Source organism: Diceros bicornis, chromosome 2 (genome assembly GCF_020826845.1).
Source record: "Diceros bicornis minor isolate mBicDic1 chromosome 2, mDicBic1.mat.cur, whole genome shotgun sequence".
NCBI classification, from domain to species: domain Eukaryota; kingdom Metazoa; phylum Chordata; class Mammalia; order Perissodactyla; family Rhinocerotidae; genus Diceros; species Diceros bicornis.
Window position 1 is genome coordinate 12,934,757 of NC_080741.1, and position 16,339 is coordinate 12,951,095.

General features: G+C 49.8%; 1 protein-coding gene across 1 annotated transcript in view; it reads right to left on the minus strand.

The window, feature by feature from the left end:
* CLSTN2 (calsyntenin 2) overlaps positions 1 to 16,339 on the minus strand; it is a 577,645-nt gene that overhangs the window by 6,469 nt on the left and 554,837 nt on the right. Inside the window, exons 10-12 of the mRNA XM_058551984.1 lie at positions 12,577 to 12,743; positions 4,322 to 4,470; positions 2,115 to 2,332 (exon numbers count right to left, since the gene is read on the minus strand). Coding sequence (XP_058407967.1) covers positions 2,115 to 2,332; positions 4,322 to 4,470; positions 12,577 to 12,743 — 534 coding nt within the window. The remainder of the gene's footprint in view (positions 1 to 2,114; positions 2,333 to 4,321; positions 4,471 to 12,576; positions 12,744 to 16,339) is intronic.

The following is a 16,339-nucleotide window of genomic DNA, read 5'->3' on the forward strand; positions in this document are numbered from 1 at the left end:
CTTGCCAATCTCAATGGCTTCTTGTATTGCTGGCAAAATCCAAAAGCACATTAATTAATATACACTTACAAGGTCTATCATTAACGATAGTGTATGTATATCTCTATTTCAGATGGCCTTCTGTCTTTTGGGGCCAGATTCCTGTCAGCTCAGGTTAGGTCCTCCTTGCTCCTCCCTCCAACGTGGCTGACTGATTGCTCACACCAGGTAGGGGTGTGTTGTCACTGCCATTTCTCCTTGTTCTCTTGTGCTTGCGTGAAAGGTAGTATCCTCCATCTGCGGTTCCCGTGACGTCCCCTGTGCGGAAGGGCCTGAGCTGGCCTCAGGGCTGAGAGGCGAATCAGCCATGGGTGAGCCCTCAGGAGCTCCCTCCTGGTCTGGCGTATAAACAGGTAACACCACAAGGGCTGGCACGTGCGTGTTGGGGAGAAGCAGTAGTGGGTGGGGGTGTACAGAGCAGGAGCCCTAACCCAGTCTAGGGGAAGGGTGGAGGTGGGGGAGGCCTTCCGGAGGAGGTGTCGCAGGTAGAGATGTTTGCCAGCCATAAAGGGGAAAGGGAGGGAGAGGGACCTTCCAGGCAGAGGGTAGAGGGTGAGCAAAGGTGTGAGCTGACACAGAGGTGTGAGAGAGAGGGGCGTGAAGACGCACTCACCAGCCTTGTACTGACACAGCACAAAGAGTGGGTCACTGGGGGCAGATGATGATGCTGGAGCGGGTCACTGAGGCCTGGTGGCAAATGCCATTAGCCTGCTTGTTTAAGGCTCCATAAGAAGGATTATTCTACCAACAATGAGTAAAACGTAAAAAGCACTAGCAACAGCTCTCCGGCCCTTGGCTGTGTGCTCTGCCTGCAGTGCTCACAAGCAGAAGCTGAGCTGTGGACCCAGACCGCGGCTTCTCCCTTCTCCCTGCCTTGCCTGCATTCTGGCGTCAGGCCTGGCAAGTGCAGCCACGCTGGGTCACGGCCTGCAGCCACCAGGGCAGAGGCCCTTCCTTTCTCTGTCTGATTTTAGCTACAAATGAGGGGAAGTGGGACGATCATACAACCTGATGCCCCTTGGAGTGTAACTGGGAAAACGCCCTGCCTGGAGAAGTGGCAAACACCACGCATTTTCGTGAGCTAAGAAGGGCTGCTCTGTGGGGCACCCCATTTGCTAGGGACGAAGGTAGTTTAAGGCAGTGGGTAATTAGGATTATTATAGAAGCAGCCCTTCAGGCCCACGGGCATTAGCACATCATTAGCAGCTGCTTTTGGAGGAGGACAGGGAGAGTTGAAAGTGTTCTGGTGGAGGAGGCAGCAAGGGACAGCTCTCAAGTGGATATTTCCCCCGTAGATCTGGGCCCCAGGCTTTCCTTCCTTCTTTCCTTCTTTTTTCCTTCCTCCTTCCCCTCCTCCATTCCCTCCATATCCTTCTTTCCTCCCTCCCCACCAGCAGAAGACACTGTAGCTTTCAATGCAACTAAGTGTTCTCCCTGGCAGATAATTCAAATTGCTCTCCTTTCACTGAACAGCCCTCCCAATAATGAAATTGCTGGAAAGAGCAACAGGAAAGTTTCCTGAGAGCTTAGAGGAATATTGCTGAACAGGACTTGACTTTACTGTGGGTATATTAAGATGCAGTCATATTTTTTCTTCGTGCTTCTTTAGCTTTTCTTCTGATTATGAAAATAACGCATGCCAACGATAGAACATTTTGCAGTTACAGAAAACTGAAGGGGAGCGGAAACAAATTGGCCCTTCTCACGCTTCTCAGAGAACATGACTGTTAGCATTAGGTGTGTTTCTTTCTTGGCATTTTTCTATGTATCTTCTTTCTTTACATGGTTGAGATCACTCTATGTGTAGATACTCTGTAATTTGCATCTTGCTTTTTTTCACTTACCATTTGGCATAAACGCCTTCCCTCTAACATCATATCGCTTATAAGGGTGTACCGTAATTTGCTAAGCCATTCATTCCCCTCCTGTTATTTATCTCCATTGTTTCCAGGTTTGTTTGTTTTGCTATTATAGATTACCCCGCCATGGTGAACAATATTGTTGTCCTGAAGTAGGATTTGGTGTGGCTGTGAGAACTTAAGGCCCACCACCCACAACCCAGTTTGCACCTGTACCTGTGGTCCTTATGTCACCCGGGGCCTCGGCTTTGGCGAAGGTGCTCACGATCCTGATGTCAGGGAAGAGGAGCACCCCCCGGGCACTTTCAAACTGAGCGGCGGGTCTCCAGAAGCGGTCGGTGCCGTGGAGGGTGATCTGGGGCTCAACGGCCTGCAGCACCATCACGTAGGCGTCCACGTCGGGGATGCTGATGCACACATCTTCCCCGAAGCACCTGGGGAAACAGCCAGTCACGGCACTGAAGAGCAAATGATGGACCATCCATCATCCGGCTGCGGACAAGGATACACGCAGCCACCTCTAGTCCTTGGCGAGGCATCCTGATTGCCTCAGAGTCTCCGAGGATGTCAAGAGACATTCAGATTTAAAGCCACATTATAGTCAAAACACTAGCAATCTAGGGACTTAAAAAGATCAGCTTCTGGGAGAAATGGGAATTTTCTATACCAGCAACAAGTAACTGTTAAGCCTTTAATTATCCTTTAACAAAGTAATCAATGGCAACTTTAATTAGATAGCAACTGCTTGTTATGTGCATGAGGATTTGGTAAGCAAATTGTTGTCTAACTGGTTGGTTATAGCCATCTTACTAAGTGAGACCCCAGGGCTAAACTCTCCTGCGCCGCGTATGTGTTCTCTCTCTATGAGGATGTCACACAGGAGCGCCTGCTCCAGGTGTGCCAGCAGAATGCCAGAGTAATCAGGCTCCTTCTTCCTTATACTCTGCCACGAAAATATCTGGGAGCCAGAACGGTGTGATGAGAGCAAGGCCTGGGAAGTCAGACAGACGAGGGTCCACAGCCTGGCTCTGCCACTTGTGGGCTGGGTGACTCTGGGCAAGGTGCTTGACTCTTGTGAGCCTCAGTTTCTTCACCTATACAATGGGGATGACAATAATTAATTACCTTATAGTAGTAAGGATTAAATGCAGATGATGTATAGAAAAGAAGGTGCCCCAGAGCCTGCCTCACAGTGGGAGCTCAGTAAATGTGGACAGATCTGATATGCTCATCAGACTTCATCGGACAAGCATGTCAATGGCACTCTCTGCTGGTCATCTAGGCCAGAGACCTAGGCTACAATGGAGAACGCCAGGGTCCAGATGGGTGCTCTGGGAATGCGGGGTGGGCTCCAGCCGGTGGCAGCTATCATCTTGCATCCCTTGGGAAAGGTCCCCAGGGAAGGGCAGTGTGGGTGGATTCCATGCTGAGCCACTCCATCCCCTCCTCCGGGGTGGGCGAGAACTGGGAGTGGTCATGGGCTCCTCCTCCCAGTTTCCCTGGCCTTTGCTGCACCAACCCCACAGTTTAGAGGACATCCCCCCCCCTCACCAGTTTATGGAAACCTGGTCACAGAGCTGGAGACTGGCCAGTCTGGTTCCTCTTCTTCACTGCGATGTGGAGCCGTCCTGGAGCTGCCTGCTCCCTACCCCAGGCCTCCAGGGGTGGCCTTTAGTGGGGAGGTGGGAGCACCTCCTCCTTCACTAGGACAATTGAATATAACTGCCGCCTGGCCTTTATCCTGGCGCCCATCCCAGGCCCCGCAACACGGCAGTCAGCAGACCCGTCTTTCCCACTCTACTTCCTGTTTTTCTGGGTCCTTCTCCTGGTGCCAGGCGACTCCTCTTCTGCTTCCCAGGAGTTTTTCTGGGTTCCCTTCCTAGCTGCCCTCTGAGATAGCTGCTGTGGCTGAGAAATGATTTGACAGGCCAGTAAGGGAGTTATCTAAAGGCCGTAGTAATAGTCTCAGCTCCCTAATCTAACTCTGATCCCTGGGGACAAGAACCATGCCTTCTCTTTCTCCTGCATGCTCATGCTATTTAGGAGTCTACAAAGCTGGGCTGGTTAATTCAATTCAATTCATAAACATTTGTCAAGCACCTACTATGTACCAGGCACTGTACCCTGAAGCCACACCACGTACAATCCAGCTCTTTGAGAATTTATAGGAAGCAGTGCTTTCTAGGCATTAGATCAGAGAGAGAATAAAACAGAGAAAGCAAGATTTGAGTTGGCAAAACAACAGAACATTTTCCTTAAGAAGAAAACAAAAGGAGAACACAGATGCACTGGGGCATCCTCACAGGAAGAGCAGAGAAACTGTGAACAGCTGAAGAGAGGGGAGTCCTGTTGTGCGAGGGAACATTCCCAAGGGACAGCCCCACTGCCTCAGCTGGGCCCCAGGCTGCCTGGTGTCCACTCACTGGACTTTGGAAGAGATTTTCAGGCGCCGCACACCCGCGGTCGGGAACTGCCTGGAGTTGATGTAGGAGACCTTCTGGAGGGCACGGTTGACGTTCCCAATGTCGTCACCTTCCATCACCAGGACGGACTGCGAGGGGTTGAAGTGATACTGGAGAACAGAAGAGGGTATCACAGGAGAGAATCATCAACCATGTACATGGTCCCATGGAGACCCTCCATCTCCATGAAAAGGCATCCGCAAAGCATCTGCCAGTGCGGCAGCTGTGTGCACACGTGACTGTGTTAACCCCCACAGTGGGCTTCGAGAGCCTCCCCTGTCAGATCCCTGGGGACTATAAACTCCCGGTAATATTGGCTGAGCCACAGGATGGAATTCTGAAACGCCAGTCACAGGGCTCTTGCAGCCCAGCCCTTGGTGGGGGTGGCCCATGCTCTGTGCTACTGTGGGGTCCTTCCAGAAATGTCCAGCCCGTGGACTGCCCGCCCCCTCAGCCGACACCCCAGAAACTTGAGGCTTTGGCTTCTTTCGCTGTCCTCGTCTTTGGCCTTGAACTGCTCTTCAATTCACCCTGCACTCTGCTTCCTGGCCCTGCCCCGTCTTCTTAGCTTCCAACCCTAAAGCTCATTTTTCAGTTCAGAGCTTTCCTTCTCTCTTAAATCTCATTCTTGGTCTGCTTTCCTGGTGCTAAACTCTGGTTTCCCACAAGTTCTACTCACTTGCTGTTTACACGCCTGCCAGCTGCCCTAGGTTTGTCTGTTCCTTCCATTCTGAGCCCCTGGTATCCCACACTTGGTGAAGGCTCGGGGGCTCTGACGCTCCCCACTGAGTCACTTGTGTCCTCAAACTAGATGGACTGGGTACAGACTCTGCTTCTCCCATGTCCCCCGGGGCTGTTCTTCTTCTTTGAATGGAGCACGGAGAACTGCTTTTGTACTAGTCTGAGTGACTGAGCTTGACACACTCCTGAGCAAGAATTATTAGGAACTGCTGTGAATAAGACGTCAGGAACATATCTGTGGACTCCGATTATGTATCCAATGCTCATGTCACAGGAAAGAAAGACATGATTATATTTTTATGTAGCCTCTTGACAGCAATGATTTATTTTTTTGAATAGATAATATATCCACATGGTTCATATATATATATATATATATATACACACACACACACATGCTAAGCGAAAGTGTCCATCTTACTCCTATCTCCTATCTACCCAGTTTCCCCAATCCCATCCCACAGGTTATATTATATATTATTATATACATAACAGTGTTATATTAATTACAGATTGCATTATTGTTCATATTTAGTTACTTCCCCTCCCAGTGAGAGGCTTACCCATGCCTGCCCTGTTATCAACAGGCTTGATCATGTGACTTATGGTACCCTTCCCTGCAGGAAATACATTTTTGCCCTGTCGCATCCAGTAGTGGTCATGTCACTTATTTGGCCAACACAGTGTGGGCAGAAGGACTGTTTGCTTCCCACTCATGTGGAAGATTTAACAGCCAGCTCATGGTTTGCCATATCCCTTTCTCTCTGCCATGAAACTTGCAAAGTTCCCTGACGGTCTGGTGCATCAGCCAGGGTCTCACAGTCAGGGTGGTATGGATCAGAGCTGCAGCCAATCTACAATGGACAGGAAGTGTGAACAACAGCAAAATTTGTTGTAAAAGCCACTGAATTTTTTAAGTCATTTGTTACTGCAGCATAACCTTGCCTATCCTGACAGTTACACTTAAGCATTCTTATGAATCTACAATCAATGGATATAGATTCCCATTTTTTTCCTTTCTTACACCAAAGGTAACTTATTACAAATTACACTGTACTGTACTTTTTTCCACTTAGCTCATATCTTGGAGATCTTTCTGTATCAGTATATAATAAGCCTCCTTATTCTTTTTTTATGGCTATATAGTATTATTTAATATTAAATAAACTATAACTTATTTAACCAGTCTCCTAATATGAACATTTGGGTTGTTTCCAATCTTTCGCTAAAAATGCCACAGTGAATTATCTTGTAACATTTCATACGTGTATAAATATATCTGTAGAATAAATCCCTACAAGTGAAATTTCTAGGTCAAAGAGTATATGCACTTTAAATTCTGACAAATGTTGCCAAATTTCCCCTTGCTGAGGATTATATCAATATACACTCCCTCTTATAGTGTGGGAGAATGCCTCTTATCTCAAAACCTCCATAACAGAGTATGCTCTCAGACTCGGGGATTTTTGCCAATCTGATAGGTGATAAATGCCTTCTGAGTATAGTTTTAATTTGCATTTCTCTTACCATGAAGGACACTGAATGTGTTTTCATGGGTTTAAGGAAAAATCTATCTATATTAGCTTTTCCCTGGTCTGTCTTGGATGTCTTTATAAGAGTTCCTTGTTCTGTGCATGGGCCCTAACAGGAGGTGGACGTCTCTGTGAAGACACTGAGCACTGGGGATGACACTGGCCCACATAAGTCTCTTCCATTGTGGCCCCTAGCCAACTGGTAGCTCAGTCTTTGTCTTCTTCAGCTATCATGTGAGTGCTTTATTGGTTCCTCCTCCTTGAGACCTGCCCAGCTTCCCTTATTTAGGTCCCACTGGGCTCCTATAGTGCTTAGGAAGCAGTAGGACAATTATTGTAATGCAGTGACCATTAGCTCACTGAGGACAGGGTCTCTGAATCATCCCTGAACCCCAGAACCCAGTCCTCAGGCCCTGTAAGCCCCTGTTAGATGAATGAGTGAATGGTTGCCCCGGCTCACGTTTTACTCAGTATCATCTCACATTACTCCCCAAAGGGTCTCTTTTTTCAGTCAAGCCTCGGTAGGAGTCATTATCAGTGCTGCCAAACCCCGTTCTCCTCTCCTTGCTGGGCATCCTGGAGGCTGCACTTCCCAGCTGCCCTGAGCCACGTGTGTGGGGACATGTGACTGAGTCTGGACAATGAGCTGTGAGAGGAAGTGGGGAGCTCCTGGGCTGAGGCTGTGAAAAGCCCTGTGGGTTGCTCCAGGCTTCTTCTTCCTCACTTTGGTGGCCCATGGCGTTCTAGGCAGAAACCCTGCCCCACCTCCCCAATGTAGCATAAGAGAAAGATAAACTTTTTGGCATGAAGCCGTGGAGATTTTGGAGTCATCTGCTACTGCAGTCACTTACCCCATTTAGAGGAATTCAGGCGTTCCAGGCATGACTCTCACTCCCCTAGGCTGTGGCATCTGTGAAGGATCCTGGGCTGAGTGGACCGCCATGCCCTAGCTCCAGAACAAACTACAGAGTATGACTTTGGGCTGTTTACTTCCCCTTTCTGGACTCTATTTCCTCATTTAAAATAATGGGGGTATTAATATCCACCTGTCTGGGGCTTAAATGAGATAATGTGTATAAAGTATCTAGTGTTTATAGGGTGTTCAATCTATGATAGCTTTTATAATATATCTTAATATTGTAATTATTTCTGCACTAAGTCTGCCCCTGGCTGGCACCTCTGCCTTCACTGCTGTCCTCCCCTACCATCCAGTCCCTCCTGCCCTTAAAGCCCCAAGCAGGGTCTCTCTGAGCCACGGCGTCTGGTCCCAGCATATGCGAGGGCAATACCTCCGTCAGCCGCTGGGCTAGCTTCTCTTTCGCTGCGGATGCCTCATGAGCTTAGTGTGCTCAGCCATGGAGCTGCCATGCGCTGGAGAGTCACTGTTAGTTCTGAGTGCTGCACAAATCATCCATTTCTGGTTTGAGCAGGTTCAAGGTCATTCTTCTAAAAACACCACTTATGTTCCACATGTTTTTCTGTCCCCTCCCCCGTACCATCCCTGCTCTCGAAGAGTCTTGTGGTGCTGTTGCTGTCTGTTTGTCTGTCTGCCTCCTTCAGCAGGCTGTGAGCACTAGAGGGCAGGGGCTACTGATTCTCCTCAGCATGGCCACAGGGACTAGCACACGGGAAGCATGAGGCAAGGCGATGAGCGCTGCAGAGGAGGCTGATCTCCCTGCCTCGCGTGAGGGCTGAACAGGAAAATCAAGCAGTTCTTCCAGAAGGATGGATTGGCAGCATCCCGTGGCAATCAGCAGAGGGCACATTCCTACTGCAGCCATCCAGCTAGAGGACGGGTTAGGGAATGTGTTGGATCTACAGTTAACACCCTGGTCTGGCTGCCAGAGCATCCCGGAGACTGCTGCAGGGCAGGAAGGGGGGCAATGGCCTAGCTGGCAGCATCGTTCTCGTAGGATCAATAAACCCTCCACTAAAGTAGGTTTTGTTTGTCTGTTTGTTTTGTTTTTTTAAACTGCAGTGTTTGCAGCCCTGTGGCATGACCCAGGGTTAGTCTCTGGTTGTACAGAACACAGGATGGTACTGGTATTTCCACAGAGGCAGGAGATGGCTTCCTGGGGACCGAGCAAAGGGTGACAATGCTCACCTCTCCCCTGGGAGGCTGTGCTGTAGCCACGGTGATTCCTTTCTCTGAGCCAAGAAGCTGCTCGACAGATGGCCTTTGTGGAATGGTCTGCTCTCCTAGAGGGTCGGCCGGCGTCGCCAGCCACGTAGCAGGCTGGGACACCGGTGAAGTCCTTGCCCAGAGCCCCAGCCTGTTCCTCGAGGGCAGACTGGCCGTGGCACTCCGCGCACCTTACCATTCCCTTGGACACCTGCCAGCCCCTCTGGGCTGGCCCAGATGGAGATTTGCCACATTAGAGGCTCCTCTGCCACAACTGTCACCCAGGCTTGGCTTTCAAAAGAAGCTGGGCAGCAGCAACGCCAAGTGCCAGCCTGGCGGGAGAAGGAGCTGTGACTTGAAGAAGCTGGGGGATATAGCTATACCTACACCATCTGTATCTATATGCATCTCACTTACATGCATATCTTTTCTATGCCTATATCTGATATATCTAAATATATAATATACAAGCAAAGATATATAAAATTCAATTCTCACAACATCACCACAAAATAATATTAAGTCCATTTTATACATGAGGAAATTGGGGCTTAAAGGATTAAAGTATCTTGCCCAAGGTCACCTGGCTAGTAAATATCCGTACTGTGATTTGAACCCTGCAGTATCTTGTTCCAAAGTTCTAGCTCTGTCTTACTCTTCCACACTGTGGAGATGGCAAACTGGCAGGGATTATGCTATGAAAATCAGAACAGGGTATTCTTCAGGAATGTGGCTATTCCACAGTGTCTTGTGTGGATAGAAGACAGCAACCACCCCAATCGTTTAGTGACTCCAGACATGCTGGAGAAATAGTCAGAAATAGGCATGATCCCGGGGAAACGAGTGAGTAGAGGAGCCCGCACTGGGCCCTGTGAGTGGACAGCATGTCTCATTCATCACAGGAGGACCTCAGTTCTTCTGACCAGCCAGAGAGGAGGGAGGAGGCCAGGAACCAGTAAAGAAAATAACAGTCATTATTCAGAAATGAAATGAGGGATAAATGTAGGAAGGGCAGGAAGGAAGGCAGCTTTAATAATTTTCAAGAAAGCCTTCTAATCTGAGTTGCTAGTGTGGAAGAAAGAGCTCAGACTTATTTTGGACAAGTCCCTGAGCCCCAATCTCCTTATTTCTGACATGGGGTCGTAATATTTAATTTGTTGTGAGGGGTAGGGATAAGAACTTAAAATAGCCCCAGTGGCTGCGCTATGAATTGTCTTATCATTCACTTCTCACACGCGGCTCTAGTTCTCACCAGCCGCGCCCTAAGGCTGGAAAAGGATCGCTTGCAGTGACTGGTTCTGAGCAGGTGGTGTCCAGAGAAGTCAGATTAGCCTCCACCACCCCCACCCCCAGCTTTTTGTGCCACTTAGTTTAGCACTTCCTCTTTCCATAAGCGATGATTGCTATGCAGCAATTGCTAGGGTTCTTAATTTATAATTCTAAGAACGTGTGGCTTTTAAGTCAAGCATCTTTGGTTTATTTGTTCCTTAGTGCTTGGAATCATGAAACTGGCCCCGTGGGATGGTCCAGGGCAGAGATCGACTCAGAGGCAGGGAGCAAATCCAGAATCAGAGAGGTGAGGGTTGGAGAACGGATTTCTGCGTCACTGGGTTGACAAAACACTAAGGAAACAAGGATTGAACCCCAGCCTCTGCACATGAGGATATCTGTATGAAATGTGCCATGAGGGGCTTGCCTGGGCCAGCTGCCATGAAATAAACCGCTGGAAAGCCACCTTTCCAACAGAGGTTGTCTTGTGCGTTTCCTTCAATGAATGACAGGTAATTAGCTATTGAGAGCACCTGTGTGTGTGTGCACGTGTGTATGTTTAATGCACATTAAACAATGCTCTGAAAAGCCATTTCTGCCTTACCCTGCCTGTGTACCCCTCCAGTCTTCACCCTCTGACCCAGTCTCCAGGGTGAGCATCCTAAACCCCACATCTGCCCAGATCATGCTCCCCTGCCTGGAGCCCTTCAATGGCTGCCTGTTGCTGACAGAATAAATAAATAAATAAAGTAAACACTTAACCATAGTAAACAAGGCCCCTGATGCGGCCTCTGTTACCTCTCTGGCCACACTTTCTACCCTTCCTCCTGCAGTTTGGGCACTTGTAATGCTGGCCTTCTCGGAGTTCCCGTGCACATTGCAGGTTCCTCAGCCCTCTGCCATCACTCATGCTCTTGCACCTGCCTAGAGTGACAGCCCTGCCCTCTCCCCCAACCCTCTGCCTTTTTCCTGGTTGGTTCCTACCCATCCTGAAACATTCTGCTCAGACTTCGCCTCCTCCAAGAAGCCTTCCCTAACTGCCCTTCCCCAGGTTCTGGGGCTCTGGAGCAGGGTTGCCTGGGTTCAAGTTCTGGCTCTGCTCCTTACTAACTCTGGGATCGTAGGCAAGTTTCATTTATCTTCCAGTCCTCAATTTCTCATGTGCAAAATGGGAATATTCACAGTGCCTTTGTCATAGGGTTGTTCTGGGACTTTAATGAGTTAATACTCATAAAGCTTTCGGAACAGTGCCTGGCACGTGGGAGACCCTCAGTACATGTTAGTGCTCGTAATCCCTGTAGCGGTTATCACGCTAGATCACAAATGTCTGCTTGGCCATTGAGTTCCCAGAAGACAATAAGCTGGGAACATTCACTTTTGTGTCCTTTTGACCAGCCCAGAACCGAATCATATAGGTGTCCATGGAATGTTTGCTGAAGTGACTACAACTTGAGAAGCAGGCTGTGCTCAGGTCACCAGCCCCTCCAGGGCTACCCATGTCAGAGCCCTAAAGGTGGTGGGCCCCTGCCAGTGTAATTAAGAGGGCTTTCTGTTGGAGGGGTGACTCCCCTGTCCGGGGGAGGCAGGGCCAGGGCGGGAGGGCGGGGTAGAGCTCCACTGGGTGGGGACGGGAGGCCCATGGGAAACCTCTGCTCTGGCCACACCCTCTTGGGAAGGCTTCACAGCTGCTGGGGCCTCGGGGGCCTGTCCTGTGCCTCCGGAAGCAGAGGGTGGGCCAGCTGACTTCCAGAGAGGAGGCGGATGGGCTGCCTGCTCTCACTGGGGTCCGTTATAATTGAGTGGGGCTACGACTGTGTTTACCTTGCTCTTTGTTCAGGACCCAGAGGCCCAATGCCAGCAGGTGCTCCTAAGGTCCAGGTGAGGCCAGAACGATCCCTGCCTGTCAGGGAGGCGCTCGCTGAGGACCGTTGGCCACATCCTGCTCCCTTGGAGGAAGCTTTTCTCAGCATGTAGATTTGATTCCCTTGGATCACTCAAATGTTTTTATTTTGCATGAAAAATAAAAATCGTGACTCTGCTCACATTCCCTCTGATTGCCAGAGATCGCTCGGAGCCCAGTCTGTGCCTCGATCTAACCATGTAAGACCCAGAGACCTCCATATCTGCTTTCTCCTTTCTAATTTATATTTTACATGGTACGAACTTTTTATTCTACTTTTTTATGTTTTTGGAATGTATTTTTGCATGCTACTTCAGTTCCTTTGGGCAAATAAATGACAAAGCAACCAACCAGCCCAGGAGGAAATGAAACGTGACAACTCCCTCCAGGTAGACACTGAACATATGCCTGCTTTGGAGTGGTGAGTTGATTGTACACAGGGCTTCATCTAGGAATTTCCAGAGATGGTAGAAGTCCATCGTGGAGTCATGGTTGCTAATCTCCCCCCGTGGCAGCCCCTTTGCCCATGGCACCATCTCTGTGCAACTTGACAGGAAAGGACCCCCTTTCCCAGGATGCATTGGCACTGGGCAGCCTCTGCCTCATAAATCAGCATCTTACTGAAGGTGATTGATGCCAGCTCCTTCCTTACCTTTATTCCTTGGCTGAGGCTTTCCAGGGAATTAATATCCAGCCCTTCCTTGCAGGCCTGCAGGCAGGAAATCACCTTCTGACTCTCCATTTTGCCAGGGCGGATGGTGAGACTGGCCAGGCTGCCGTGGAAGAACTGGGCAAAGCGCGGTTTGGCGACTTCTCCTCCTAAAAGGAAAAGAAGCACCGTTATTTGCCCTCTGGAGATTGGGTCAGAAACACCGCTTGAAGGCACCATCTGGCCAGGGAGCCAAGGACACAGTGACCGTGTCCCCTAAACCTGAGCTTTTCCTTCCGAGTGGTGAGCTCAGTGGCCAGCATCTCAACCGGAGGATGTTACTTGCCGCCAATACCTTGGCACTCCTCAGCTGCACCTGATTTAGGAATCCTGGAATTTCTGAATTTTAAAACAGTTACTTTTGGAGCAGGAACTGTCTTAGAAGACAGGAAGGGCCTACAGAGTAAAAAGAGGAGGGAGAAGGAAGCTACCAGTGATTAAAGGCCTGCTGTGTGCCAGGCTGTCTGCTGGGGACTTCATCTGAACAAGCCTGTGAAGAAGGTCTCACCATTTCCGACTGACACATGAAGAACCCTGACACTCAGAATGGTTGAGGGACTTGCCCCAGGACACACAGCTAAAGGCTGGAGCTGGTACTCTGGTCCTGGTCTGTCTGACTCCAAAGCCAGCATTTGCTCCCCTATATTCCATTGAGAGGCTGGCATGCAGTTGAGGACTCCTAGAAACACTCCATCCAGGGGTTCTGGCTCTCTTGCAATGAGTTGACTTCACACCTGCCCAAATTCAGGCTCTTTGGTGTATAAGGACTGCTTTGACTCTGTTCTTCCTCTGATTTCTTCTCATTGACTACCTCCTGTATTCTCCTGTTCTCTCTACTGGCTGAGCTGAGTCCTGTCTGAGCTGGGGTCCTCTCTTCGGCCTGTGACATTGTTCAATGCGGCTCGTGTAGCAAAGCCAGCCTAAGAATCACCTCCTCCCATTTTCTCCGTGGTTTTCCAAATCAGGCCTCCCCTAAGGTCCATTTGAATCCGCGCCTCCGCCAGGAGGCCCTCCCCACTGACTCCATGGGCACGGACCCCTTCTGTTTCTGGGCAGCCGACACCAACAGACTTAGCCTTGATCTTGCACTTCTGTTTGTTCAGAGAGGTAGCAGGATGTACAGGAAAGGTGGATCGGGGTTGAACTCCAGCCTTGCTAATTCCTGGGAAGGGTTTGTAACCTCTCTGAGCCCCGCTTGCTTGTAGGGGACACTCTGGGTTTTGCCTCCTGGTTCTCTGCATTCCCTCAGCTCCTCCAGCAGCTTCCCCAGGGCCTGGCTCCTACAGTGCACGGCCAGCATCTTCCCCCAGCACAGTGTGCTCCAGTGAGACACCTCCATGTGAATGGCTTTCCCAGCAACCTATCCCACGTGTCTCTGCCCTTCTCTGCCCTGCAGTGAGCCACACTGTGTCAGCACGTCTGGATGTCAGCCTGTGGGGGTGGGGGCGGAGGGATCTCCCTTGGGTGCTCTGTCTCAACCTGGGTAGTGGATGCTCCTGATGCCTGCTTCTCTCTACTCTTTGGAGTTCTCTCTACTTCTTAGTAGCTAATCCTTCATTATTTCAATCCTACGTTAGAGTTAATAATTCTTTATATTTCCCTGTTGAAATTACGGTGTGGTTTCTCTCTCCTGGTTGGGTCCAGACTCTATGTTCGCACATGCACCTTTGCTCACACCCATTCGTCCTCCCACTGAGACAACACCTCCAAACTGCTCAGAAACACACATCCCACCAGTCCTTCAAGGCCCCTTAAGCCCCCGTCCCCTGCTGCTCACAGAAAACTAACCCTCAGCCCTCTGCCCACCATGCCCTCTCCCTGTGCTCAGCCCCGCCCACTGTGCCCTCTCCCCGCCCTCAGCCCCGCCCACTGTGCCCTCTCCCTGCCCTGAGCCTTGGAACTCTGACAATTCATTTTCACGTACCCCTCACAACCTGGCATCGTTACATCGTTACAACGGTTTACGTGTGTGTGTTTTATGTCTTCAATTGCCTATGATGGTGGTTCTCAACTTTGGCTGCATATTTTAATCATTTGGGCATCTTTAAAAAGACAAACTGATCCTAGTGCTGGGTCCCACCCCCAGAGATGGTGACTTAATTGGTGTGGGGAGTTTACAAGTTCCTCAGGTGAGTCAAACCTGAAGTCAAGGTTAAGAACCACTGGGCCCTAAGCTCTTTGAGGTTGGGCCTTCTGCCTCCTCCTGATGTCACCTCTCTCCTTTATGCCACCACAGGCTTACTCCGCCACTCTTCGCACACTGCTAGAATTTACTGGTGTAAGTCTGTCTCCTGGATGGCAGGGAGCACTTAGGCATTATTTATTTTAATGAAGACAATACTGAGCCAGTATTAGGGCCCAAGGGCTGCACCAGGCACCTTGCATAAGTTGGCTCATTTATTCCTCTCAACAACAAGGGGCCTCTTGTGTCATTCTGCCATCCTGCACCCTGCTGGCACACAGGAGACATTTCACAGCTGTTTCCTGGATTGAAGGAAAAGGGGAGCTAAACACCAGCAGAGCAGTGGACATTGTGATATCTCCCCAATATCCATTCACTCCTGCCCTCTTGCAACGGCAGCCCCAAGGTTTGGGGGGTTGACTCAAGCTCCACAGATGGATTCTATTTAGTCAAAGCTATCAGGTTACCGTGTCCCCATCAGGCCAGTGATTAAATCAGGCGTGGACTTGGGACCCAGTACCCAGATGAATCCAATCAGCACCTGGCATCCAATAAGCCACAGGCATCAGTCCAGGAATAATCATGAGACCAAATTTAGGCCAATGAGATGGGAGGAGAAATTGATTGGCAGACTCTGGGAAAAGAGCTTCCATTTTCTCTCCAGGAAGTTTCTGGAACCTACTCTTGCTGTTTTTCCCGAGATCATTATGTGAAGATGGAAGGCCAAGAGCTGCTACAGCCATCTTGCAAGCAGACCAGGGACAACCAAGGCAATGCACAGAGGAGGAAGGAGCAGGAGAGTCGCAGCAGGGGAGCAGAACCTGAGGGGACCTCCTCACTGCTCTACCGCAGGACGTCCTCAGCCGTGGGAGCCAGTCATCCATCTTTATAGTTTACAGGGTAATTCTGACTCACACTATTGTTACTTGCCACCCAAAGCATCCTCCTTTTGGAAATGAAAGTCTGCATTGAAGCATTCAGCCCACAGATTTGGCTTTGAGGAATGACCTGAGATTGCCACGGCTTGAGGATATGGCGGAGCCAATTTGAGGTCTTTTGATCTAGACCCTCAAAGGCCCCAGGAATAAAGTGCTCCTTGAAGCCATTAGCATGTTCCTGCCCTAGCGAAGGGATAATTCTGTTGACCTGCAGGAAGAAGGGCATGGGCCTGGGTATGAACGGGAGAGCTGCCACTCTCCGGGACATCCAGATGGCCATCTCTTCCCTGCCTTGTCCCTCCCCACCCCTTACAGCAGCAGATACAATAGCTGTCATTTACTGGCTATGAACCAAGTTTCCAACACTGTGTGCAGTCTCAACATACATCATCTTATTGAATCTTCAACGAACTCTTGGGAGGTTGGTACGTATTTTATAGTTACAAATGAACAAACTCAGGCTTAGAGAGGAGAAGCCAGTGGCCCAAGGCCACACAAGCAGGAAGTGGTGAAGTGTGTGCCTCTACAGTGTGAGTACATCCATCCCCGCACAGGACCAGCTGGGGCATCCTGGTGGTGCTGGGCA